The sequence below is a fragment of the Lepisosteus oculatus genome, chromosome 13 (assembly GCF_040954835.1).
Source record: "Lepisosteus oculatus isolate fLepOcu1 chromosome 13, fLepOcu1.hap2, whole genome shotgun sequence".
Lineage (NCBI taxonomy): Eukaryota > Metazoa > Chordata > Actinopteri > Semionotiformes > Lepisosteidae > Lepisosteus > Lepisosteus oculatus.
The window spans coordinates 8899470-8926917 of NC_090708.1; the positions used below are offsets into that span (position 1 = coordinate 8899470).

General features: G+C 38.0%; 1 protein-coding gene across 2 annotated transcripts; it reads right to left on the reverse strand.

Moving 5' to 3' along the window:
• Positions 1-1249: 1249 nt before the first annotated feature.
• On the reverse strand, positions 1250-27160 carry LOC102695879 (lisH domain-containing protein ARMC9). Of its 2 annotated transcripts, XM_015361301.2 has the most exons (26): positions 26953-27160; positions 26336-26448; positions 25083-25208; positions 24588-24758; positions 23411-23566; positions 22951-23043; positions 21585-21609; positions 20730-20875; positions 20509-20607; positions 20096-20137; positions 18119-18153; positions 16913-17024; positions 16390-16482; positions 15789-15879; positions 14990-15113; positions 13898-14037; positions 13450-13526; positions 12910-12984; positions 12731-12821; positions 12350-12408; positions 11659-11763; positions 11137-11252; positions 10329-10474; positions 8960-9077; positions 7903-8075; positions 1250-3372 (listed from the first exon to the last, which is right to left on the reverse strand). In XM_015361301.2, the coding sequence occupies exons 2-26, from the start codon at positions 26384-26386 to the stop codon at positions 3350-3352; spliced, it is 2487 nt and encodes an 828-aa protein (XP_015216787.1). In that variant the 5' UTR covers positions 26387-26448; positions 26953-27160; the 3' UTR covers positions 1250-3349. The 2 variants fall into 2 exon arrangements, with proteins under 2 accessions (XP_015216787.1, XP_015216788.1); XM_015361302.2 differs by lacking the exon at positions 20096-20137.
• Between the last annotated feature and the right edge of the window lie 288 nt (positions 27161-27448).

Here is a 27448-nt window from a genome sequence, read left to right on the forward strand (position 1 = left end):
TTATAAATTTTGCATCTGGTTTTTGATAAGATAAAAATGTCAACTTTACTACCAGTTTAGTGAATGTAAACTGCAACCATAATGCTCAAAGAGTAGAAGAGCAGTGAAATGCATAAAATGCTGTGTTATGCAAGGTGAAGTAAAAACATTATTTTTCTGCTCAACCATAGTCATTCTTGCAAGCAGCATAAGTTGTTTGCCTGCAGATTCCCTGGAGTTACCACATTCCCTGCTATCGCAAACCAGTCAGTATTACAGCTCTAGCCTTCAACAAGATGTTTGCGTTTTGCATATGTTTGCATTTTGTGGTAGACACACTGATGACTGGGAAATTCTTAAATTCTTAAATTATCTCCTGCTTCTATTTTATAATTTAATCCCAGAATTGTGATTCTGCCTATTTTACAGATTCCTAAGACCAGCATCAACCATTCTTCCTCATCAGCTTGGCTAATGAGAAACTTTGTGAGGTTTCGTAGCATGTAAAAAATATATTTTTAGCTAAATAGTTGTACTTTATTCATAATCATTGTACTCTATTGTTTTTAGACAATTGCAAACCATTGTAAATAACAGACAACACAAGAGTGTAAAAGTCTAATGCAATTCACAGGAAATATTAGTAAAGGGATATAATTTATAGCCTCATCTCGTCAGACCTCAGGAGCTAACAAAGGCTGGGCCTGTAGTAGGTCAGTAGTGGGATGAGAGGCCACCAAATTACACCATGTTGCTGTGCAGTAACTGGTATTGTTGACTAAGAGGTGACAGTCTTCCCAGAAGACCCAGACCAGTATAAGCACTCCTACTATATTGTAGGAGTTGCTGTCCTTTGGAAGAGAAATTAAATCAAGTTTATGAATATTTGGTTTACTAATTATATTAAAGCACTGTTTAAAACAAAATGAGGGGTGTTAACTCCAATGTCCTGGATCAACTCCACTCTGGACTATCTAATGTTGCCTGTTTATTCAACTTTGGTGAAGAAATGTCTAAGTTTCCACCTGCTGTGCTGTGCAGTAAAGTTATTGATGAATAATAGCTGCCACATGTCACCTAAGTGGGTTACTTCCTATATGTAAAGACATCATCAATTGAATAACTTTAAAAGAGTGGCACATATTAAACTCACATTATGGAGAAAGGTTCACAGACCAAACACATCAAAACAAATTCAAGCACTGTAAGAGCCAAACCACATGGCTGCACAAACACTATAAGTAAATAAAAAGGCATCTTGGACATTAAATATTCAAAGAAACTTTTAATGTTATATTTCCTGTACAAAAAACAACTACACAACAGATTGCCATGAAAATATAATACAACATAAAATACGAAAAATATAATTTAACACACAGATTAGCTTCAAATGTAGGTTAGCCTATGGAAACATGGCTTTTTGTATTACAAGTACAAGAAGTGATAGTTTGTGCTTTACAAGAACTTAAATGGAAGCAGAAAAATCAGATTATTTTTTTTCTTTCCAAGCCTGTATATTAATATCTGTGGTGTAAACAGGACCTTCATTGGTAAACAAGTTTAAATGTTTAAATGAGGACAATTTGTATAATCATGTATATTAGCGATATACATTAACTTCCATTCACAGGATGTGTGATCGGTTTATATTCAGTGTAGTGAAAGGGCACCTATACATTCATAAGAAATATAGCATTGGATAGAAAACATCAGTTTCAAAATTACAGAGGCAATCATTCCATGCAATTAAAACTCACTATAGTAGAATTCCTACACGATTCTAGCCATTAACATACACTAAATACGGAATCACCAAATGTTTTAAAAGTCTCCACTTTCCAGCAATGGCTCCTGTATTGATACAAACAGAATGAAGACATATAGACACATCCACAACGTCCGAGTCATTGATCTTGTAACACACTGGAAGTTCAGCAGTGCCAGACGGAGTACTCAGTGCCAACTGGAGGAGTGACTTGTATCTCACAGATGTCACTGCTTGCCTGCAAGTGCAGGAGGCACTGTTGCGCGGAGAGCTGAGCGGCCTGCGGTCAGCTGAGGCCCAGTCTAACTCCCTCGCTTACTGCCAAGCGGGTGCTGCCTCTTGGGGATTCCCAGTCGGAGCTGGCTCGTGACCCCTGGGCCGGAGAGCTCAACGGCCTCTTGGCATGAATGCCTTTGCTACTTGAGCCACCAGCCAGCTAACATAAATCAATTTTATTCAGCACTGTAATAAGAGTACATTCATATTGCTAATTCACAAAAACTGTTTATCAGACCCAAGAGAACAGACTAGGCGAGGCTGCTTCGATCCAATATGCATATCTTATATGTACCGTGCGCTAAGTCTTAGGGACTTGGGGAGTTGCATTCCCCCTGAGCGTTATGTGGGAAACTGAACAAATGGTTGAATTATCTGGACCATTTACTTCTTTTTCCAGGCCATAACCTGACTCCATGTGATGGCTGGAGTTGACCTTGGAAACCTGCTGGGACATGAACCCTGAGGACTACAGCAGACAAACTCATTTATAAGCAGCAGAGTTTTTAAAAATCCGTATTTGTTTCCAAAGATGCAAAGCACAGAGATAAATAATGTAGTAATGCAGAACACTACTGCGGTGAAAAACATCTCTGCAGCAATACAAGAAATTAACATTCCAAATTGTTTTTTATTTCACCCATTTCTCAGTATTTTCTGCAAATTCTGCATTAACTAGGAAGCCTGATGCTTACACTGAGCATTCCTGCTTCATGCCACCTGAGCACATCAGAAAAAAGCACACCACATACATTACACTGATAAACAACTATGCCCTGGTGCTGCAATGATATTCTTCTACGGGAAGCAGGACATGAGCAAATGGAAAATAAGGACCAAAATCAATAGGATGCTATACAGTACATCTTTAGTACACACATTATTTTTATATTAACTGCATTGACAGAATTTCTTTAAGAATCAAGCACAGTGTGACACCGTCTGCTTGCTACACCGATCTTGTTTCAGTTCTCTACAGTCAACTCTGCTAAACAGAGAAAGGAGGAAATTATGAAAATATGATCTTTTCTCACAAAAAAATGACAAATGAAAATGACCAACATGAAAGTGTCCAGCTGAGGTGCTAAGAATGGTGGAAAAGTGGAATACAAAAAGTGCTTGCTGTGATTATTGCCGAGCGGCTTATATTACAGAAGTGCTCAGAGGAGACTGCAGTGTGACAATCCTGCGTATTGTTCCATACCTGAGGCCCAGGCCTGGCTCCATTGCCATGATCCTGATAAGCAGTGTGGATGAAGTTACAGGAAGTCCGATCAACCTCAGGGGATATGGTTGTAGGCCACTCATGTGGTGAAAGGTCTGTTTTCACTTCCTGTATGACTGGCTGCCTGGAAAACAGAAGAAAACAGGGTAAAAAAAACCACACCAGAATTAAACAACAGAAAAAAACTAAAAGATTCTGTACAGGAACAGGCCTAACTTCATATCACTTCAAATCTTTTTTGTCTCAACAGTAGAAATGAGTTAAACTAAACTCAATTAATCTTGCTGCTGTTTTGTAAAGTGAAGCTATTCTGGACAACACTGCTGTGACAGAGTATCATATTTATAGTAGGAACTAGGTCAACAAATACTTGCAATTGGGAAAATAAATATATTGTAACTTCTGGACCTGCTTATCAAAAGGAAACAAAAGATAAGGTATTTTTAGTAACTTGGCACAAAAAATAAACAATGTGGGCAACAGAATTAATTGGTTATATTTTTTATGCTCAGAATTCTAACTAAAACTTATTTTTAATTTATTTTAATTAAAGATATTTTAATTTATTAATGATGGACAAGACAAAATTAGCAGTATATACTGTACAATATTAAATGGTCAATAGAATAAAACAGTATGTATAAAGGTTTATAAGTGCAGACATTTTAAATGCTTCTACTCTGAATTTAGTCAATTAGGGGTTTTCATTAAAAAACAACCCACATCAAGCATTCAGTTTTGTAGTGCTATAAATCAAATTTCTTACACCAGAGGTAATACTTTCCTGCAACACAAGTAATACTTTCCAAAGTAACAAGGGAGTTTTAAATGAAATCCCTCCCATCGACTGCACTGCATTTAGAAACGTCAATGGTTGTTTTTTCCCCTTTCAGAACAATGAGCTGAAATGAAATTTTACAGGAGTGCTTTGGACAGTTATTGATAATCCAAACTCAATCAAGGGTATCAATGCATCAGATACTATGGATCTAAAGCCTGGCTATAGAGTACACGAATGTCTGCTATCTTTCAGAGCACTAATAACGTTTCCAGTAATGGATCTCAACAGTGACAAAATGGATAAAGGTAAAAGTGGCTAAAAAGAGACAGTGTATTCAGTGATCTCATCTATTTGCATGTAGTGCATCTTGTAAAAAAGAAGGTGAATCATATCAGCACAGGTCAATCACTCAGCAGCTGGGATATAAGTCATTATGGGGATATGAGAACAAACATTATGCCCTTAGGGCTACTTTCAGTTTTAATGTGTGGGCTTGCAAAACTACTGTAAAGAGACAGAGTGTTATTGCATTGATGTTCACTTAAATGTATTAGAACTTGCGAAGTGTACTGAGAATGTGAGAACCTTTGCTGAATGGTTCCTGAATTCAGTTTTATAACTAACAGATTCATTTGCGGGTGATTATAAGACGGCAAATATTATCTTGCCTATATCTTGCACTTTCTTTTAAGTATCTACATGGCAGCATAATGTTTAATCTCAGTGAATACCCGATGGGATTCTAAGTGGAGCTTTAACAGTGAGCCACCTTTTTAATACAAGAGGATTGCCACTGGAACTTAATACTGTGGGAACAGTTAGACATCACATATTAAACAATAACTGAAGACATGTTAAGGTCACTGTTTCCTCAATTTTCCTTTTCCCTTTTCTTTTTTGTTTTGTGTGTTTGCTTTAGGTTTTAAGCAAATGATCCAAATTCTTAACGGAAGCAATCTTTTTTCTAAGGATGAGGGACTTGTGAAACAATGGATAAGACACATGGCAAGGAAAACTGAAGTTTGGCTGTACATCTGCGTTTCTAAGGGTTTTTTTAAGCACAACTACAAAAAGCCAATGCAAGACTATGAAGTTTTTCCTGCGGCATGGGTCTATACACTACAGTACTCACTCAGAATAAAATGAAAACCCTGAAACCAGACATTTCAAGCTTAACTTATGAAATTGTAAAGAAAAATGATAGAAAAATACACCGTAACTGCATACTAGTTAAATTAAGTAACGATAGACTTTAAAAGTGGTGAAGATGTACTCATGTATCATGCATCCTTGTTTTTCATTAACATAAGTCAATTTAACAATTTGACTGAGAATTGTGTGAGAGTTACAGGGCAGAGTTTTCAAGAATATTTGTTCATAAACTGGAGAAATGAACACACGAATTAAAGCCTGTGACGTCGCTGGGAGAAGCAGGTGATGTTGTGGCCAACATCCAGGTTTCAAAGGTGTTCCCATAGCTGTGAAACCTGGGAAGAGAAACACTGGAATGCTCTTACACTGACGGTACTGTAAGCGTGTGCTAACCTCAAGTGTGAAGTGTCAATGCTGGGCAGATGTGCGGAACACGATGACATTTGAAAAAAAAAAGCTGATGCCCAATTCTCTTCTGATTGCCAATGAGGGCATTTTGTACTGTTACAACTGCTCTAACAACAAAAAATTGCAATGCTCTTCATGAGTAACTGCAGGCTTCTTAGGAAGTGAAATTGATGCCTCAATCAAAACCACTGCTTTTGAGCCATGACTGAGAGCACTGTTGTACAACGTAATACTACTTATTTATACAATATTCCAGTAATTTCAATTTGTTATACATCTGGAGGGACACTTTTTCTCGGCTATTTAATTCATAAGCAACATAAAGTACCAAAGCCGCAACAAAACAAGAGGTTGGGGAAGTACTGAGCAATCCACATTTTCCACATGGTGCCAGCCCTGCTCTCTCTCAAGCAAGCCAATTTATTTAAAATATGATAAAACAAGTAGTCTACTTCTACAAAAAAAAAACAAATCAACTAAGTTCTTGAGAGATAATTATTGAAATTTATGTTAAGCTCTTTCTCTCTCCTTTTTAGAATCAGTTCGAGTGAGTGGGAGCTGAACTAAAATAAAAACACAAAAGAAATCAGGTACACGTGCAAAGTACCGTTTTCAGAGATGAACTCCTGAATTTGCACGGCTGGCTTTGTCAGGATTACAAACTCCTGTTCCCTCCAAAAGCCTCCAAACATGAATGGCAAAACCAAACTAAAATGGAAACGTATTCAACAGAATACTCTTATGCAACTGTTTTTTTTTTTTTATTTGTTACACATCAGCTCTTCCTTTTCAGCATGTGCCAGGAAAAAAAGGCTTTTGGGGAGAGGAAATAGCATTCGGCATCTGATGTGTTTAAAAAAAAAGGAGCTCACAGGATCCCTTCCAAAGGAAATGCTGACGTCAGCAACCCACGACATTTACCCACTGAGATGCACACTACCGTCCGTCAGATAAGGAATTTACGTTCCTACACCTGCCTGCGCTGACACTTGGCTACTTAGGCCTTTTAACAGGGAGCCACATCAACACTAGATTTCATTACCTGGCTGGCAGACAAACCAGAGGGAAAACAGTGCCATTATTAGTGGCCACACCTTTTAAAAATCATTTAAGCACAACAGCTTAACAGCGTGAATAGCACCCCTTGACTTCATTCAGGTTTCAGCTCCTGTCTAGGCATCTCGGGCAAAATAAAAAAATATCCTTTAACTCCTGCAGTGTTAAAGATACATCTGAAGTCTGACATGACACTCACAAACAGTGCCTTTGTTCCATAACTGTGGGAAATGGTACAGACAGCACGTCTGAACTGCTGGAGGAGAATCCAGATTTAGGATTTATGGCAGATTCAGCCGTGTCACATCATTGCCTAGGACACAGATGGTACTCAATTCATTCTCAGTAGCTTTTTCTGCACAGTGGCAGAGAAGGCAGTTTTGTCTGCCCAACCAAAAACATTGTGACATACTCAATCCTTGTCTTTTTTTAATCTGATTTTTGTGAGACCCAGAGAGCAGTAGATAATTCAATTTCATATATCAAGGCTTCTTATCAATCCAAAGTCAAACAAAGTAGCAATCACAAACCAAATGATCAAATATTTTTAAAATGTTGAGTAAATTCCAGAGTCTATTTTATTTCAGTTACAAATGACAATGTTACTAAAACTCTTCCTACTTTGTGTTCTCGTCGGACAATAACAGAAGCCTTACATCTTTCTGAACTCAAAACAGGACAGTAAGAAAATGCATCCCACAACTATGTCTTAAAATCTATATAAAAGTTTATGTCCCGCCCTCCAGAAAAAAAAAAGCAACACAAGTATCCAAATCAGCATGTGTGAGAAGTGAAATGAAGAGGCCGCAGTGTGGAGCAGTGATCAGGGCCTTGGACTCCACACTGTAAGGCTGTGGATTCAAATCCTGGGCAGCTCACTGCTTGTACCCTAGAGAAAGGCTCTGTAGCAAAATACCGGCAAAAATAAATTTGAGGAACATAAAAAGCACATTGACAGTTGACAAAAACTTATCAAATACAAAGGGAAAAAACATTTTGGTCTGTTTTGCACTAGCTAAGAATAATGACATTTGCTCCATGCACCTTCTTCCTTCAGAACAGAATTAGAGCACCTGGTAGCAACTAGCCTAGTCCTAAACTATAAGTCTAAGAGGGAGCTTCTTTAATAACTGAAACAATCAAACACTTCAATACAGATGAAACCGTATCATGATAACTCATGTACTGTATCTCCCCATCCCACCCTCAGTGCGCTGACAGGTCACTTCTGAGGTGTCGGCGGAGCTGGACACTCACTCTGCCGGCTTCTGCCCAGGGAACCTGCAGAGCTGGGCCTGCTGGTCTGCTGGGGGCCGGACTGGGAGAACTGTGGTGCCAGAGTGGGGGTCCGGGCCTTTCGAGGGCTGGTGGACCCACAGTCAGGAGTCCGGGGGATCCTGGGTCGACTTGTAAATCCAGGAATGTTCTCGCTTTAATGCAAATAGAAGAGCAGCACCTGGTCAGAAATCTACTTTTAACATAAAGAACATGAATGACAAAAGCAGCACCTTGCAATATCATGTATACATGTAAACATGCACAAAATGCAATAGCTTAAGTTGAGTTTTTCACTTGCTACATTTGAGTCTCTTGTGTTTTTCTTTTTCTAAAACACATTTCTAAAAAAAAAAAAAAAAAAAAAAAACTTTCCAAAACAGGAAATGTAAATTCAGGATTTGAGATGGATTTCTGCTGATGTAATGTACATTAAAAGTAGTCCTCTGCCAGAGATTGTTGCCATATTAGTGCTCAATGACTGCCGAGGTTGCTTGAAGACAGACAAAAATACTGTAGATAACTGTTCTTTCACAGCACGAGACATTCTCTCATTTTAAGTGCCTTTGTTCTTTATAAGCAAGTGTAAGATTAGATTTGTTTTCTTAAGCACAGAGGACCTATCCCTCATAAACAGAAGTGTAGTTAATTAAAGCAGCATCAAAGCTGAGCTTAATAAATGCAGATCACTTATAGACTTAAGTTCTTTTCTAGGATTTGCTGATATTTAATCAAGCCTGTCTTGGAATGCTGTTTTACAGGCAGATAACTGACAAGCTGCGAAGAAAAGCTGCTGAGTCAGAAAAGGTAGATTACCACCTTCTTTAAGTCGAGGCATAGGAAAGTCTTCCCACCACACTTAATTCATGGGCTGACACAAAGTTAATGCAGAAGATAATGGGATTCAATTCTTGGATTCACCTTAGATTTCAAGAGTAACACTAGTAATTAAACATTTACACTGTCAATTCGTATTTCATTACTTCACAAGCTGTTCACTCTGAAGCCTGATGGAGGTGTTAGGGGAAACTATGCTCACCTGCCAGAAAGACCATTCTCTTCTGGAGCCCGGCTGGGCAGGGGCTGCAAAGAGAGTGCTTCAAGATGCCCACTCAGCCCCAGTCGCTGAGAGGACCGGCCACAGTCCGCGTCTGCAGCTGTGCCATTGCAAAGACAGTTACAACAGAAACAAGGTACTGAAACAAGTCCATAACAAAAGCAACACTTATTAAGCAAACAGAAGACAATGTGTACCAGAGTGTCATCGAGAAATATTAATGAAATACAACACAGTTTCCAAAACTGAAATATTTAGAATAATATTCTGAAGGTGAAAGAACAGAAGCAACTTATTCAATTCTACAGAAATTCATACATGCACACACACATATTTTAGATTAGACAAAGTTTTAAGGTTAGACATTTACATATCCCCTAAGGGCAATACTGCCACATCAAAGAAAAAATTATCTTCTAATATATTACCAAAGAGCAATATGTGAACAAAGCAGCCTGCTGGCATGGTTTTAACTCAAGCAGACGGAAATTAAATGTTTTTTGTTAGCTGAGCAGAGACATGTGGTGCAAGTATTGGAAACATATTGAGTAGGTTTTCGAGGGGTCTAAAAGCAATTTTCTGTACCTATTATAACATCGCACTCTGTAATGTTTTACATTCAACTTGTGTGCTATAAAGAAAAAATATTTTTATACAGATAAGAATTTGTTTTACACAGTATTAATGCTGTAAACTGTAGAGAATCTATAAAAATACTGTATAAAACGTTCTGCAGTAAAATAAATTCTTTATATTTACTTTTGTATAAGTAAATAAAAATGAGTAATCTTGTCTTTATAGCAAATTAAACAATTTAAACAAATTTAGATGTGTTATATATTATGTAGCGCTTTTTGTGTTGCAGTAAATCCTGTACATACAATATATATTGTTAATAGAAATTATCTTTTTTTACTATATGAATGAGAAATTATGCATTGTTTAGAGCATGCAATGGTAAGTTATGGGAATGCACCATTGTACAGTACTAATGTTAAAAAAGGTTATTTAATACCCAAATATTTGATATATGAATGCATAATTTTTTATGTAATAACAGACAAAATAAACTACTAGTTTCTGCTACAGAAATTGTTAAAAAGATAAGCTTCCTAAGTCTAGAGTAGTTAAATAAAACCATGCAGTTGGATGTACGGATGTCTAAGTTAAGAGTGTTACAGGGAATTTATTTTGAGCATTGCAGACATGAAGAAGTGGGTGTGTTCTCAGGTTCTTCATGGTGACGGAGCGAGACTGGATCTCAGTGCTTAAGCACAGGGAGTCCACAGGGTGGACAGTAGCACAGTATGCTCTTCCCCCACTTCAAGAAGACAAGTGCGGGGGTGCTCACCAAGGATGGGGCTGAGAGACTCCGCACTGCTCGGCCTGCTCCCGCTGCGGGTCGGAGGTCGGGAGCTACACTGGGACTGGGGGAGGCTGACCTCGCTCCTGTGCGTGCTGAGAGCACAACGCCCTCCGCTGCCCAGTCTGGAATCCCTTCAGGACACAGAACAACAGACTGCAGGTCAATCAAAAGTACTATACTCGAGAATCGTAAATTACATTTCCATTACGCATGATAATCCCCAAATTCCTGCTGCCACGAAACAACATTTGCATGAATCTGTTCATATTTCTCTTTCAGTGTTGTTTACAGATGAGTCTGATTTAATTAGACATTGGGGTTGAAGAGCTCTGAAGAAAGACCCAGGTAAAGACAAAGAAGATTCTAAGGGAGCCAGCTTCTTCCCTTGACTCATGTGCTTGATGTTTGACTTGAGGGCCAGCTGACCTTGTGCTGGAAAAGGCCATTCCAGGTGTTTATTGGGGCAATAAAGACATGTCCAGATGGTAGCACTGCCCAACAGATGGTTTACGGAACAGTAAAAAAAAAAGGCTAGACACTAAAAACTAAAGATGGGGGAAATTGTGCTTTCACTGTTTTAAATGTTTAACAAGGATAATTTCTAAGGATTTACAAGAGAGATAGCAAGAGGATGACTGCCTTACTGTGGATTTTAGGAGGACGCCCCTGCATTCTCAGCAAACAGTATGTATGATAAAAAAAGTGCAAAAAGTATGTACAGTAAGCATGGTAAAAAAAAAAACCTGCAAAAAACCCGAACTTAACCGGTAAGTTCACAGTCAGCAAGACTCACGGCGTGTAGGTTGTGCGGTGAGAACTGGGGGTGACAGGTCGCTGAAGTGGCTCATCGACGACCTGACTCATGGCCTGGGCCGACTTCCTCTTCGCCTTCACCGTGTTTGTCATGATCTGGAAACAAGCACGACAGCTCATGACAAGCCTCCTGACAGGCTAGAATACAAACACAAGGGTCATGACTCAAAGCTTCTGATAGTTACTGTATGTCAAGAATAATTCTACTTTGGTTTGCTTTTTTCACAGCTAGTAAAGTAAGTTTACAGTGATTAATGAAGGAAAGAAAAACGGAGGGATTAAAAACAGATGATCACAGGTCACACAGCTATTGATGTCCGAACTGAATACAGGGAATCAGATCGGAGGAATACCTGAATCCTAGGACAGGAAAAAGCACGAATGATGGTACTTCTAAAGATTTACCAGTACAACAAGCTTCATGCAGTGTGTAATGTTTTGCAGCCAAGTGCATTTCCAGATTTTCATTCAGTTCGTATATAATGCGTACAACAGATCTCACCCCCAGGTACTCGGTTGTCAGCAGCGCTTCGCCTGAAAGCTCCCTGAGCTGTGGCTGAACCACTTCTTCTTTGTCCAGATCTGCTTCCATTGCATCCTGGTCTTCCTATGATTGCACATTTGTTAACTTACTTCAGCCTTCAGAAATTATATAACAGCAGCTAACAGAAAGAACAGTGTTTCTTCTCAACTGTACTAAGTCTTGAATTCTTTAAATAACAGAAAATAGCTTGAAAAAAACTATTTCAGTGGTTATAATAAAATTCTCAAATAAAACCACACAAAACATTATAAAAACCCAGACAAATTAGTTGCATATACAACTCAAGTAAGCCTCTTACATTTACTATTGCAGCCTTACACAGCATGTGTTATGAATTATGAATAACAAATGGAAAAACAAAAATGTTATTCCTTTTCCAGATTTTCACATTTTTATTTTTAATCCAATTTTTGTCTATTAAAAAACTTTTTTTATGAAACATTATGATATATACAATAGCTTTGTTTCTAGGTAAGAATGAATCCACGACAGGTTTTGTCTAAACTATTTCTGTGGAGCACTGAAATAAAACTCTCGCTAGCGTAAAAATAGACTTGTTACGCACTTATTTCTCAATCAGATGTGTGCGTAACTAGTTTGAAAGTTGTTCTTTCTCCTCAGTAATTATCATTCACTGCAGCTAGCTTACATCCTCATCGTCCTCTTCGTCTTCATCATCAGATTGAGGCCCGTCTTCTGAAACTTCCTCTACAAATCAATACGCAATGAATACAGAAGTCTAGAGGGAATTTAATTTGCATAGACACAGGGCCACAATATACAACTTTTTCTTCCCTGTTAATCTTCTTTCTTTGCTATCGTATAATATCTGAGAAATGTTATGTATGTCCAATTTTAAAATTTGTTGACAACATATATTAAGCTTTAAAGCCTCTTCATCATGATAAGCTATTTTCACACTATGCATTGAAGTTCACATTAACATAATACCACAAAGCATAGTTCTGCTGTATACGTGGAAAGCCTCTTCTGTTCAAATAAGAATAACAATAGCATTTCACGCTCTTACCCGAGTTTAGTTGTTTGATGATGAACTCAATCTGTCTGTTCATCTCAGCATTTTCCTCCTTGCTGAAGCAGTGAAGTATCTCCTCCAGGCTCTGCAAACACGGGAAAAACATGTGATAATTCAAATTTCCTCGGCTGGACTGCTGCGCCTTCCAGACTTTACAGCAGTACAGTTCTCACCATGGCCCTGGCCTCCTCTCGCACTGCTGACACAGAAAGAATGCTGTACAGGGCTCCATTCACATAGGGCCGGATCTGATAAGAAAGAACAGCCAAATGCCACATAACTATGAGAGTAATAATGAATCACATCTTTTGAAATAATATACAAACTTTCAATGGTTTATTTAAATGAAACATGTCAAAACTTAATTAAGTAAAATATAGAAAATGCAAGCTAGCGGGCTCCCAGTCTCATCAGGTGGGCTAAGCCATCAGTGTCAGAGGTGTATTCAGTTTGCACTTAAGCCTAAAACCCAACAGGAGGAGCACAATTCTCTCCTGGAAAACTAGGAGATTTGTCTCTGCACAATTTGGACAAACAGATGTCCCAAAAGAAGATACCTATTGAGAAGGGCTTATTGATTAGCTCTGCTAGAAATGTCTGTAATGTAAATAAAAAGAACAAGTAGTTTCCCCTTTCTGCAATAACACAGGAGACTAAAGCCATTAAACAAAGAAAACGAAGTGCTGCTTTTACTGTTTCACACAATACATTACCTCATGGTTTTCATGTCCCAGGAGATCAGTCAAAACCTTCAGCACGTGTTTAGCATTCTGAGCACACTTCCTTTTGCCTGCAACAGTAAGACATTACAGGGATTCATACCATTCTGCATTAATCATGACCTTTCATAGATGGTACAAAAAGCAACCACAGAACACTGCAAATTTTCCTTCATGATAAAACAGAGCACATCAAAGGTGCAGCCAAATACAGCTATTTAGTTTAAATCCCCAAAATAATTTTGGAAACAGCTGTCAGTAGCGAAATTCCTAGAAGCCGCAAAAATTGCGATTCAAACATTGTAGTACAATAACTGACTTTTGTCATTCTGTACATAAGTGTACATTAATGCAGTATTATCAATTATTATATATAATGCATTAATAATTTTATGACAAATAAACTAATTGAATTCTGGCAATCAAATAGGTAAGATCATACCTTGTGTTCTCAGGCAGAGATTCATTAAGAGAGCTACGGAATATTCCAAAGTGTAGTCAGAAAGTGCATCTGTGTCCTGGAGCTCATCAACAAGCCAGGGAATTAAACCATCTTGGATCATAGTCGACTGCAGAGCACGTCTGTCAATTACACAAGATACATCAGCTCCAAGCTCCTACTCAGCATATAAGGGTTAGAATTTGTTTTTGCGGCAAGAAATTCTTAAAGATCCAACCACAAAAACAACACGAATTCATAAGAAGAAAGTCAAATCTCAGTCTGGATATAGATTAACCTATGTATAGATTTCATCATTATTTATTTATAGTTTTAGATTTATTATTTTATAATAGTTTTCATCCCAATATGTAACTAGCTTGCATGTCAAATTAGTATAGAAGCATAAATACTGAGGAGATTCTTAGAAAATCCTGCAGAAAAACTGAAGGTCACCTATATCACCTCTGTTATGTCACAGTGTGTGGTCTATGTATGTTTTTGTTGTTATGTTCAACACTTCTGACTTTGATTGATTTGAGTGATTACACCACTGTTTCCGTATGACATCATCTTCAATTAGCTTCTCGACCAATCACAACTCATCATCTTTTTCAGTACAAAACATGGAGGCTTTGAGAAGGAAGGGGCCTTTCGTTTGACTTCGGCACGGCTCTTTTTTCCTTATAGCTTCGGCTTTGTTGTTTTGTTGGTTTTCTTTTGTAGTCAGGTTAGCTTTCCCTTACTTTCCTAGCCAGCTCCATTTTGTTTGTTATTATCTTTTTTTTGGCACCACTCTCGTTCCCTTACCCTGTGTGTTATTGTGTCCTATTTTGAACCAGTCACTTATTCACCTTAAAATTATCACTTTTTGCACCAACCCTTGTTATCACGCTTCCTAGTCCCTCACCAGAACCCACCTGCTTCCAAAAATTATCCTAAATGTTACACCCCTTTACCCCTAGACACTTGGGGTCGTAACAGTGCTCTAGAAGTATAAAGCACAAATAAGTCAAATTTGCTATGTGGAATATAACTTCAAGGTTGTAACGACAGAAGGGTATAAAGCAGGGTAACAAATTTGATTTCTCATACTTAAGGCTGAGCTTCTGCAGAGCTCCCAGCACATTCTCCCTGGTAAGAGAATCCTTCTCTTCCACCCTCAGAGTGCTCTCTAGAACTCTTAGCAGGACAGGGCTCTGGGACAAGTACATGCGACCTGTGACAGCAACACATACAAAATATCGGCAGCATTATTTCTAGCAGACAAATACTTTAATCATTTTCAGACAGGTAGTTATTATTACAGTAATATTAAAAAATAATGCTTGGTTTAGGAAAATACAATTCTCTAATATGAATAAGGAATGAATCTTTTTGCTTTCTTGTGTATTTCAGGTTTGTGCTGCTTTTCTTTAAAGTAAGCTAATAACATTTTGCTTTAAAGCACAAATTCTCCACATGGGTTCAATGATATCTTATTAAGGCTGCTGATACAGAAAGAGAAGTCCATCCTACCCTAGAGTGGTATAACCCACTAAAACTTGAACTTTAAAAGTTGGGTTAAGTTCACTCCCCATGTTTGGCTTCTTTTATTTGAACAGACACACTTCTGCACACTCAGGGGTGTGTTACCAGGATCCAGAAAGTAAGTGGGTCTTGGGAAAACACGTTCATTGCCTTCTGGGGAATGTGGTTCAAACAAGAAGTGGAATCTCACCTTTCGCCCTCCAACAATGGATGGAACCAAAATGTGAGGCAATTCTCACTAACTGGCAACCACGATATCCTTTCATTTATGATAATTAACACTTCAGAAAACAATAATGCAAATCATTCCTAAAATAATCTTTTTTTTTAATGAGTTTACGTCATTAATAACGGATCGACGTACCTTCTGAAAGTGAGGCAAAAGCATTGATCAGTCGTGCCAAGTACTGCCTGACAACCTCATTCTTAGAGTTCAGCAGCTGTAGCACATTCTTCTACAAAACAAGACATTGTATATTTTTGGCACTTTTGAAAAAAGTTTGAAGCTGACCCATACCATAAACTAGATTATAAAATAAATCAAAATGTGCGAGATAATAAGTTTAAACTGAAACATAGTTATAATAACTGTTCTGTTCAACTGCCCTTCTAATTGTTGGCTCTATTAATTTCAAAAGATAATGTTACAAAACTCAAGCATCTATTCAAGTGTGTATTCAGTCAAGTGGCAGGTTTACATACATATTCAAAAACAAGGTTACCTGATTATTTTGAAACCCCTGTAGGTGCAACCTGAATTCAAAGGAGTGGCACAGAGAAGTCTGACAAATATTACATAACATGGCAGTCTAATATTTTAGTAATGGCAATTTTGAGCAACATTCTTCAATAAAATAACTACAGGTATGTGAAGTAAAATACTGAAATGTTGTTGAATTCCAAAAGTATTTCAAGCAGCTCAGTGCCTCTTGTGCGCCGACACTAGCTTGTGTAGGGCTGTTCACCTGGCTAGTGCTGTGACAGTCCAGAACATCATTGCTGATGTAAGCCTGGAGCACTGTCTCCCTCTGCTCCCCATGGAAAGACTTAGTCAGTCTCTGAAAGTGAGAACAAAAAAAAGTTTCAAAAACTGTTCCCAAAAGAGTTCCAAAACAAGTCCAGTAAGTGAAATAGTTATAATTCGTGTCTTGTGCTTTTATTCAATAAAAAGCAAATGGCCTCTTAAGACATTCTGCTACAAAAACAGAGATGTTACAGGACACAAAAGTCTAGAAATTTGCATCCATTTTTGGATCCAATTTTATTTTTAAAAAAAATCAACAAAAACAAGCTGTGAAAGGACAGCCATGAAGGAAGCATCTTGATTTCAAGACGGAATAATTCAATGACTGTTCGGCGCGGTTATGGGATTGTATTGTGCTATTTTACATGAATCACAGGCTTTGTATACTGTTCTGGCACTCCTCTGCCATTCTTCTTCCACCTCTCCTCTAAAGAGCACCGTTTCATAACAGGACCGTCACTCACCCAGCGCAGCGCTTGCAACAACAGAGCCTTCAGGCGGTCTGTCCCATAAATCAGGTCTTTCTTCAGCTTCTCATAGTCTAAAGAGGGCAGCAACGGCACGTCTTTGGACTTCCTGATAGCCAGAAAAGAGCTTTACTAAAGGACATGCCGCAAAAAAAAAAAATGACCAGGGAACCAAGCAGCCAAGAAGCCTACGTTATAATGCAGTTGCATGTGGCTTTGAAATTCAAGGGAAGAAATGAGATCGAAACCCACTGAAGAGTTAACTGCAACTCTCACAGTAATGGTCAACATAATGCAAAAGCCTCAGAAACAACTCATTAGCTATTATACACATGATCCTGACAACAGCATTACCACATTGTGGCCTGATCGTTTCAAGTCCCAGAAGCTAAGCAAGGCTGGGATTGGTCAGTAGTGGGACAGAAGAGTTCTAAGGAAAACCAGGTTGCTGCTTTCAGTGGTGTTGGTGGACCAGTGAATGGCAACAGTTTCTCTGGACCAGGATTTCCAAAGCCAAAGGACAGGTTTAGTGACTGGAGACACTGTAATTCATCCTGTGTATGAGAAATTAAACTTAACTACTCCCTCATTAATGATCCCAAGGAACTATTTATAATGTCCTGGTGTGCTGGCTACATTTCCATTCAGGATTGCAAAACTGGCCTTCTAGAAGTTCCCTCTTTACTCAACTGGATGAGGCAGTTTCTCACTTTAGTGGGGAATGGCACTTTAGTGGTCATTTAAGCGGGTTTCTAACCCGCTTTACATAAAAGATTTTAGGGTTCCTTTGGTATTAAACCATCTGTACACTTTCATATAGTTACTATTAAATAATAAAAATCATTTTCAGTCCCTCATTTTCCCCGAACCTTATAAGGAGTTTTAAACTACTTCATAATGAATACAGTTTTCTAGAACTAAAGTTAAGTAATTGTATTGCTGGGGGGCCACAATATTAAGGAACTGGGTTGTGTATAGAAGGATACTGTAGGCCTACTGTAGTATCGGTCACTGACAGACTAATACATGATCTCCATTGATGCATGTTGTTTGGATATGATTGATCTCCATATTATATTCTGATATAATTTAAATGTATTCCTAAGACTACTTTATGTTTAAATCTTTTTTGACAGCTCACAGGTCTGTTTTGCTTCCGTTTATGCCTGGTTGCTTCTAATTCAATTAGGAAATCTCACTTACGGAGTGGGAATGGATGCTCTCAGCATAGATGAAGCCTGGGGAAGAAAGTACAAAGACCAGGAGAAGAATCAGACGTACTGTATGTTGTATGCAGAGACTTCAGAGAATTTATAGCCCATTTTCCAGACTTGGGGAAGAACTGCAGCAGGCCTGTGTTAAGCTACAGTATTTTGTATTCATTTAGTTATAAATAGGTCTAAAAGGGATAGAAATCTTTTACAAGTTCAGTGCTTTGGCCTTCATTTCTTCATTTATTTGGAGACCATTAAATGTCTTTAAATCAACAAATAAATGTATTCTAATGCATCAAATAAATGTAACCAGTCAATAGTCAACAATAGTCATTTTTGAGTTAAGATATGTATACATAATTCACAAAATAATGACAAAGCAAACAATAGCAATAATTGAATTATTTTGTTAGTTCTGAACATTTTTATCTTACTCCCTATTTTTTACCCCCAAACTGCATTAGTACTATTTGCATACTGATATACTGAAGGAACATTAGCCTTCTTTTGAAAAAACACTCTCTCTTAATACTTGTGTATAAAAATACACGGGACACATTTAATCAAAATCAAAAGATTTAAAAAATATTCTAGTGCTGTAATATAGGCGCTTGTCCTGCCATATGCATCCAGTTCAGGGGAATAAAATGAAATAAAAATCCACAATTCCCATTACTTACCAGGGGCATTCCTTTAATTATATGAAATCACAATGTTTCTTTGGAAGGTAAGGGTACATTGGCAGGAGATAAGGTGTTGGAATAGTTTGGGACATGCAGAACCACAGAACGCACATTGAGATGGCTGTGGTGACCATGCAGTAAGTTATGATACAAAGAAAATCCCGTATGCAGACCGGAAAGCATTAGGGGCATAAATCTGCAGCATCCCTCATTGTTATATCACACACTGCTGAATTTTCTAACCACTGTCACAGTATTGCTATTCAATGACTATTTGATCAACCTGTTATGTGGAACAATGTGTAAACTTGTCAATTGGGTATTGAACTTATACAACAATGTCTCTGGGTGAAGTAGAAATCCCTGCATCCCTGAATGTGTCACATTAAAGTTAGTTTTTACCAACATTTAATATTCTTCTTCAATTTTGTCTATAATATGTAATCATGCCAGTTCATCGGTATCTGGGTTTTATAGGTTTGTTAATCCATCTTTAGTGATAGAAATATTGACCATAACATTAACTTAAATATCTACTAAAAATACTCTGCTATTGGATTTAATATGAAAGAATTTAAGAGACACTGATTTCAGACACTTCACAATAAAACTCAGTAGCATATGAGTAATAAATTGAGATACTGCTCTTAGAAATTCCATGCACAGCTCCCATACATTAAGGATAACCCTTAATGTAAAGGCTTACAGCCTTTATTATTCTGTTAGTTTCATAAAGCCATGGCAGTAAGTGCAGCGAGTGCTACGATGCAAATTAACTTGGAACAACATAAGAAGTGAAACAAGACCACCTGCGTAAAATATCCCGACTGGGTACTTATTTAATTAAAAAATATGGATTTGTGGTTCAGATTTTAAATTGTTCACAATGTCTACCAAACCAAACCTTTAAAGCATTTATCATCTAAACTTCAATATGGATATAACAATCAAGATGCTATTTCTCACTCTGTTCTAACCTAGACAAACTCAATATTCACGCTGAAATCTATGGATGACCAAAAGCAAATGTGAATGCTATACAGGCTGGTACTGCACAAGTGGAATATTATAGTACTGGCCACTGTTACTCTACACAAAGAGTGGCATCCTAACAATAAACACAATGCTTTAAGGACCGATTAAACAGGGCATGACGGGGACTACAATAAAACACAAAAGGAATTAGGACAAAGACAAGGGAGGGCATGTAGAGGGGACGAGAAAAGACTAGCAAGGTGCAAGCAAGACGAGAAACAGAAATTAAGAAATCATCAGCAACTTACATATCCGTCATCATTGTCATTAGGGCTCATAGAGTAATATCCCTTTAAGGGTAGACGTTCATAAGAAAGAAGTCACAAAGGACATTAGGCACATTACTGACAAAGAACAAAATATGCAGCAAACAGAAACGTACACAACACCCTGGAAACAATATAAAATTAATGATGAATTCCGATTATTGACCTATTACCAATTCCATGTTGCCTGAGTTGAAAAAGATCTGTTGAAAGTATGTATTTTACCGCACATTAAGGGACAATAATCTTATGGTACTGGCTCTTACTATGTTCACGTTCATGTAGAAGACTGAAAGGTTTCACTTGCTGAATGAAACCTCTATCATACTTTCGAAGGGAAACAAACTGAGAACGATATCAGCTCATGACTCCTCATGTACGTTTCGCACACTTACAGTCCCGGGCCTGGTGAAATCAATGCTTTGTGCCACACTTTGCCGCATCTGGTTACTGAACAGACGGACACAGATGCTCTGGAGGTATTCTGGTGTGATCTGAAAAAAACAAGATCAGTTCTTCTGAGTTTTTCAGGTACTATGTGCTGAGTTTCTTTTGCGGTTTCAGCAAGAGAGGAGAGATAAAAAATTGGCAGAAGTCAAATAGGCACCTGATTTACCATTTTGCCATTGACTGTAGCTTCCAGTGAGTCGACCAGTTCTGCTGTGACACCGATAAGGTTGTGGTAGTCAGCCTGCATCTTGTTGTACCTCTTCATGTAGGTTGCAGCTCTCCTTTCTGCATCAACTAACTGTTGCAGTATGTCTGTACAAGAGGGACACTGCTGTGATTCAAATCCCATTCCAACAACAAATCCCCTCAATAGCACCATCTGTTTCATTTCTAAAAGATAAATTATTTACTCACACATTACATTTAGATGCACTGTTACTGGCAGGTTTTACTGTTGTTTACGAGAACACTTCCTAACTATCATGTGCTACAGTACATCAGACTTAAAATGCTGAGTAGCCTCCAACACAGGGGGAAAAAACAGAACAAACTGCAGAAGGCAGGAAATCCAGTTACTAGGCTACTGAATAAAGAGTCTAAATCATAAGTCAGTGAAAGAGAACACTATATTAAATATGTTTTCAAATTCAGCCCAGGCTGCGTTACAGTCACTACCAACTGATGTTAATCTACGCCACACATCCGGCATAACGGAAGGGTAAAATACCAATGCTGACATTATAACAGACTGAAACTAACTCCATCTTGAGCATATAGTTAAAATCAATAAAAGTGACACAGAAGCATCTCAAATTCAAGAAGATAATTTCTCAGTTGCAGACAATGCCATCTCTCATTGTATTACATTAGATACAGCACACAGCCGCCAATTTTCCTTGGGACATTTCTATGGGAGTTTAACCTTGCCCATCAGGAGATATCTATACTTCACAGTTCTTACAGATTAACTTTTCTTATAAACCTGTAAAAAGTTCCTGCTTATCAGACATGACGTATTTACCTTTATTGCCTTGCCCGCTATCCTTCTGTGTTTCTGATGTTAATGAACAAAACGCACCACTCAGTTGGTCAATATTTTACTTTGCATAACCTTGACGAATCCTCCCATTTTTTACTGTCCAATTCCTTGAAATAATTTTAGTGGAGGAATCTTAAATTACCCGTGTCACAGGAAGTCAATCCATCCATAAACTAGATTGAGTAAGGTCTGAAGAGCTGTCCTAGGCGGCAAGCTGAATCTTTAGCTTTTCAACATTGTACATTAAATTTTGAAACACTCGGGCTCTTGCAAGTCAGCTATTATTTAGTGGACATCTATAAATTTATTTATATATATATATAATATTATTTAAAAATAGTTTTAGCTTTTATTATATTTGCAGCTTTTGAGTCAGGGATTTAGAATAGTGGTCAAGGATGTGGATCTAACAGAAAGGTTATGAGTTGAAATCCTGGGTGGATTACCTACAGCCCCACTACCTTTGAGCAAGGTACTTGATTCAGATTGGTTCACTAAAATACCCAGCATATTTATGTTGCTCTGGATAAAAGATAACATACATTTTTCAAATGTCCACAGAACAAAAGGGTGTGTGATACAATGGGATATACCAGTGCATAAACCCATAAGGTAAACCTTAAAAAGATACATTCTGGTTCACTGCTTGTTTCATGAACATTAAAACAAAATATTTGACTCTTTTCAAGCTTGGCTGATTCTTGGTTTGGGTAATGCCAAGTTTCTTTTCTGTTTTTCTTACTTTTTTTACATTTTCTAGAACAGGAGTAAATAACAGAATACATTTATTCTTCAACTCTGTGTATACCAAGCTGCATTTAGTATAATGCGATTAAGAAATGCTAATTTAAAAATGTATAATAATTGTCTATATAGGCAAAAAGACAGAAGGAAAAAGCTTATCAAAATCTGGCATATTGGAAAAACCTACAATTTCACAGCTTGAATCTATTTTCTGCATGCATAATTGTATACCAATTTTTATGGAACTAATTTTATTTTTAAGACAGCATTAACTTCTTTCATACTTTCAAATTTTATAGAAATATTTTGAATGTTTAACTTCTTCTAATTGAGATAAACCAGTAAGAATACAGCAAGATAATTGACAGCATTCCAGAATGCAAGTCACTTAGAGACAGGTTCTGTTAAACTTCTAAAACAATGTTTGTTTACTGAATAAGGTGTTAAACACCCAATACATATATATATATAACATACATTATTAATAGAACTTTATACAATGTATAAAGTTAGAATTAAACAACAAAGAATGAAGAGGTGTTGAGAGTACAAATTAAAAAAAAATTGTTTTCAAACTTTCACTAAAGTACTTTGTGAAGGATACATATAAAGTAAGCAATTTTGGAGTACTGCTGGCTTTTAGTGTCACAGACAGAAATTTTTCTAGCCTCGTCTTGAGGTCCGGGGTCCAAGCATCCTAAAAAAACAATTTCAAGAAACAGAAATAGTATTTAAATAAAACGTACATGGACATCACCTCACAATTAGCAACCTCCTAATTAGCACGTGTTAGAGGGTATTATGTTTGTGTTTACAACAACTAATATATTTTTTCTACATATATTATATATATTTCTAAACAAAAATGTACTGGCATGGTTGATAATGTGTAAAAGTACCATGGAGAAACAAAGACAAACCTACAATGTCTGTACAACAGCTTTAAAGCTGAACTTCAGCCAAGGTGCATTTCATACTGGCACCTTTGTGATATAATGTACTGGCAATGGTCTAGCAAAGCCTGTGCTCTGTGCTGGGACTTCGTAACAAGTGGAAAGGCAGACCTGGAAGAGAGTTTTGAAAGACGGATGCACTTTGGGATTAGGCACAAAGGGCAAGGCGTAGAAGGGCAGGAACTCGGTGGTCTGGCTCAGCGCTGCTCCTCTTGTCTCCAGGTAATGCCTGAAGTGTGTTATCCTCTCCTCAAAATCCGTTCTGTCCTGCTCATGGAACAATACGTTCTTCCAGTTTATTACACCGCTGAAAGCTAGCAGACTGCTGCCAAAGCTTGAAAGTAGACCTCGGTGACACAACACGGATTTCTGTGCATGCGACTGCACTGATAAAGCCTTATCAACGATACCCCATCCTTTTACAGGAATTCAAGGACTATTACACAAAAAAACAAAGCAGATCCCAAACTTACTCTTAAACTAGGTTATCAGCTTCCCTCATCTCTCAATGACTGTCTCATTCCTTTCTTAACCTCTCCATTCAGACCCTTTTTATCACCTTCCACTATCATTCTCACTTTCTCTTTTGTCCTCCTTACTCACTCATATTGCTTTTCTCTTCCTCGTTCTCCCACACACCTGAGCTCGACAGACACAACACTGTGCCTGTTCTTCTTTCTTTCGGCTTTTCGGTGTGCAATTAACCTCTACTTACACCTTAAGGATTAGGAGTATTCTAGACAATGACATCAAAATGAAAGAATGTAAATCACCCTCCTGGCTATATTAAAACAACAATGCGATGAAATAGCAAATAAGATAATATATATTTTTTAATTCTTTATGTATAAAGTAGTGTGGTGGTACCTGGACACATTACAAGTACTAACAATGTAGAACAATTAAAAATGTATTTTTTTACTAATATTTGAACCAGGCAATAGAGACATCTGGTGGATAAAGTAAGAACTTAGTCCCCTAACAATTACAAATTCTAATCTGCATGTCTCGGAAGATCCAAATCTGGACAGCACAAATACTGTTGGGTGCTGGAATCACTCCTTATAAAACTCTACAATGAAATAATAGCCAGATTTTTGTTAAATTTTCGTTAACAAATTGGACCAAGTCGTCCTATTACAACTATGATGTGCTAAATTAAGGAAAACCTACCTATCCCACTCAAACAGAACAACAGCATAGAAAAATTCTGATCCCATCATTTGCACTGGTGTAAGACCTCGATTGTTTGAAAGGGAGACTTGTGATGTATTTCAATGTTGCTTACAGGTGTTCCTAGGACGTGTTTCAGTGGGAAGATCGCGAAGTGGATGTGCAGATAAAACTCAAGTTTCTGGGCGAGAAGGTCAACGTCTCGAATCTGCGCAGGGATGTGTTCATTCCACAGCTCAAAGAACACTTTCAGATCTCCATCCTCAAACGAGCTGATCATCTCCTTCTGCAGAACAGGGCAAAAGTACCTATATTTAAAACGCAGTCCCATATGTAAAAAAACATCTTTTCCTTTTGGAGCCATAGACTGCACTGGTAAAATATTATATTTATCTGATGGAATGATAGATTTACCTGACACTCTTTTTAAGAGTATTGGTCAAGGAGAGTCCAGATCTGCAATTCTCCTTCTCTATGTGAAAATGTGAATGTGGACTTTACAGTATTTAAACTAATTTGAGGTTTTACGCTTCAATTTGTCATCTGGTGTCACTGTTCCAATTCTGTACAAAATGCTACTAACAAAATAAATACAACTCCAGACACATACCTGAATAATTAATGTTTTGGAGTCTCTCAAGACATTCCCCGTGGTTTTTGGAAGAGGCTTTCCTTTCGTCTTGCATTCTTTCTCAAAAAGTTTCACAGTTTCATCAAATTCGGCAAACCTTAAATACTAGGCAAAGACAATAAAACGTACTTGCTAATAATGAAGATATGGCCTTTGGACAGCACATTTCAAAATGAATAAATATAACCAAATCTTTCTTACATCTAAGCTATGAAACACCTGTGTCCTACAAAGCCAAGTTCCAGCAGCTATATCACCCTGCAACTCACAACTGGCAACCCACTGAAGCTCAGCAGGTGTGAGCCTGGTCAGTACCTGGATGGGAGACCTTCTGGGAAAACTAAGGTTGCTGCTGGAAGAGGTATTAGTGTGGCCAGCAGGGGGCGCTCACCCTGCAGTCCATGTGGGTCCTAATGACAGAGACACTATACTGTAAAAAGGCGCCGTCCTTCGGATGAGACGTAAAACCGAGGTCCTGACTCTCTGTGGTCATTAAAAATCCCAGGGCGTTTCTCAAAAAGAGTAGGGGTGTAACCCTGGCATCCTGGCCAAATTTTCCATTGGCCCTTACCAATCATGGCCTCCTAACAATCCCCCTCTATGAATTGGCTTCATTACTCTGCTCTCCTCCCCACTGATAGCTGGTGTGTGGTGAGCGTTCTGCCGCACTATGGCTGCCGTCACATCATCCAGGTGGGGCTGCACACTGGTGGTGGTGGAGGGTAGTCACCATTACCTGTAAAGCGCTTTGAGTGGAGTGTCCAGAAAAGCGCTATATAAGTGTATATTATTATTATTACTATTACAAGAATATAAGCGTTGCCTAGCACTTCAAAATGCTTTTGATAATCAGTCATTTATGAAAAAACAATTGGATTATATCTTGACAGATGATTTTATTATCTATTTTACCATTACTGTTGTTCTTCCTGCTCAGAGAAATATTTTCCATATTCAGCAAAACCTTCCACCAAAGCCAATTCTTAGGCAGACTCCCAAAACATACTGCCAGAAAGCACATTCAAGCACATTCAAGGGGAATGGACAGCAGTGCTGCCCATTCTCATTCTGACTTTGGGGTCTGACACTATCAGTTTCCCATGACATCTCCTTTAGTATTCAATGGGTTAGTGCCATATGAGCCAAACGGTAAAAAAGCAGCATAAAATGTCATTCCATAAAACACTTCTGAGAAAAAAACAGCACTTAAGCACACTTTGAAAACGACATACCTCCTTCACCATTCCAAGAAGCTCGCCTTCGTAAACCAAAATATCTCCCATTTTCCAATATAATCTGTGTTCATTTGCAAACTGAATCCGACAAATCTGCTGCACACTTCTCTCTAAACAACAGCAGGAGGAATGACAGTATTCAGATCATTACTGTGTTGTAATAACTCAGCATTTGTAACACATCATTAAGCCTACCGACACCAAATCCCAAACGTGAGTACTTCAAAAAGGTAAAAACGTTAGGATGCATGTTTCAGCAGGAGAGTGGAATTTAATTTGATGAAAATGTTATATAAAATCTAGATGTTCCTTTTCCATTAAAGAATACGGCAGCTTTGTACACTGGCAAACCCCTGCAAAGTCTATACATTGCAATAATTCAATCTGGGGATCAGCAGACTGTAGCCGCTTATTACGTTTAATTAACAACGTAATACTCTTCACACGAGCCTGCTCAGCAAGCAAATCGCATTCCACATTATTTCTTATCCAAAAAGGAATCAGTTATGTTGAAAGAGAGGAAATCTAAAGATGACATTTTCTTTGCACGAAATGTTCAGAGGAGGCCTCTTTGGAAACAATACTTAACAACATTGTTGTTCACACGATCTTACCTTGCTTTTTTTACATTGTAACCGTTTTCGCTTCTTATAGTCTCCCGATATCAATGAAAGGACAATTCAGTCAGTGAATTCAACGCGTTAACATTCATTTCAGGCTTGACGCAAACGGATACATATCTTGCTTATAAAGGATAGCAACAATCGATGCACGAGACGCTTCCAGAGAACACCTGGCAACCAACAGCAGCCACGGCACGCACGAGCGTAAGAGCCATAGATATAAAAGCGATATAGAGGGGTCCATCCTGTGTAAACGACTCTGGGTTGAGTGTGAAATGGCGGCCATATTGGTAGGGTTTACAATCCAGATCCCGTAAGGCAATCACACAGAGAGTATTCGGAATAATACGTGAAAACACGGGTTAGGAAAAACCCCCCACTAAAGTTTAGTAAAGCTGTTAATTTGACTATGATTTAATCGTGGGTGTAGATGAAAGATTTACATAAAAATTCTTTATGCGTTTATTGTGGAAGGCAGAGCACTCAA

Excerpts from the sequence above, each read along its gene's own strand:
- LOC102695879 (XM_015361301.2), bottom strand. The coding sequence starts at position 26,386 with ATGGGAGATATTTTGGTTTACGAAGGCGAGCTTCTTGGAATGGTGAAG. Across the intron at positions 15,880-16,389 it reads ACTGTCACAGCACTAGCCAG|AAGAATGTGCTACAGCTGCT; the intron begins GTGAACAGCCCT and ends CTTGTTTTGTAG. Across the intron at positions 11,253-11,658 it reads TGACAACCGAGTACCTGGGG|ATCATGACAAACACGGTGAA; the intron begins GTGAGATCTGTT and ends GCTTGTTTCCAG.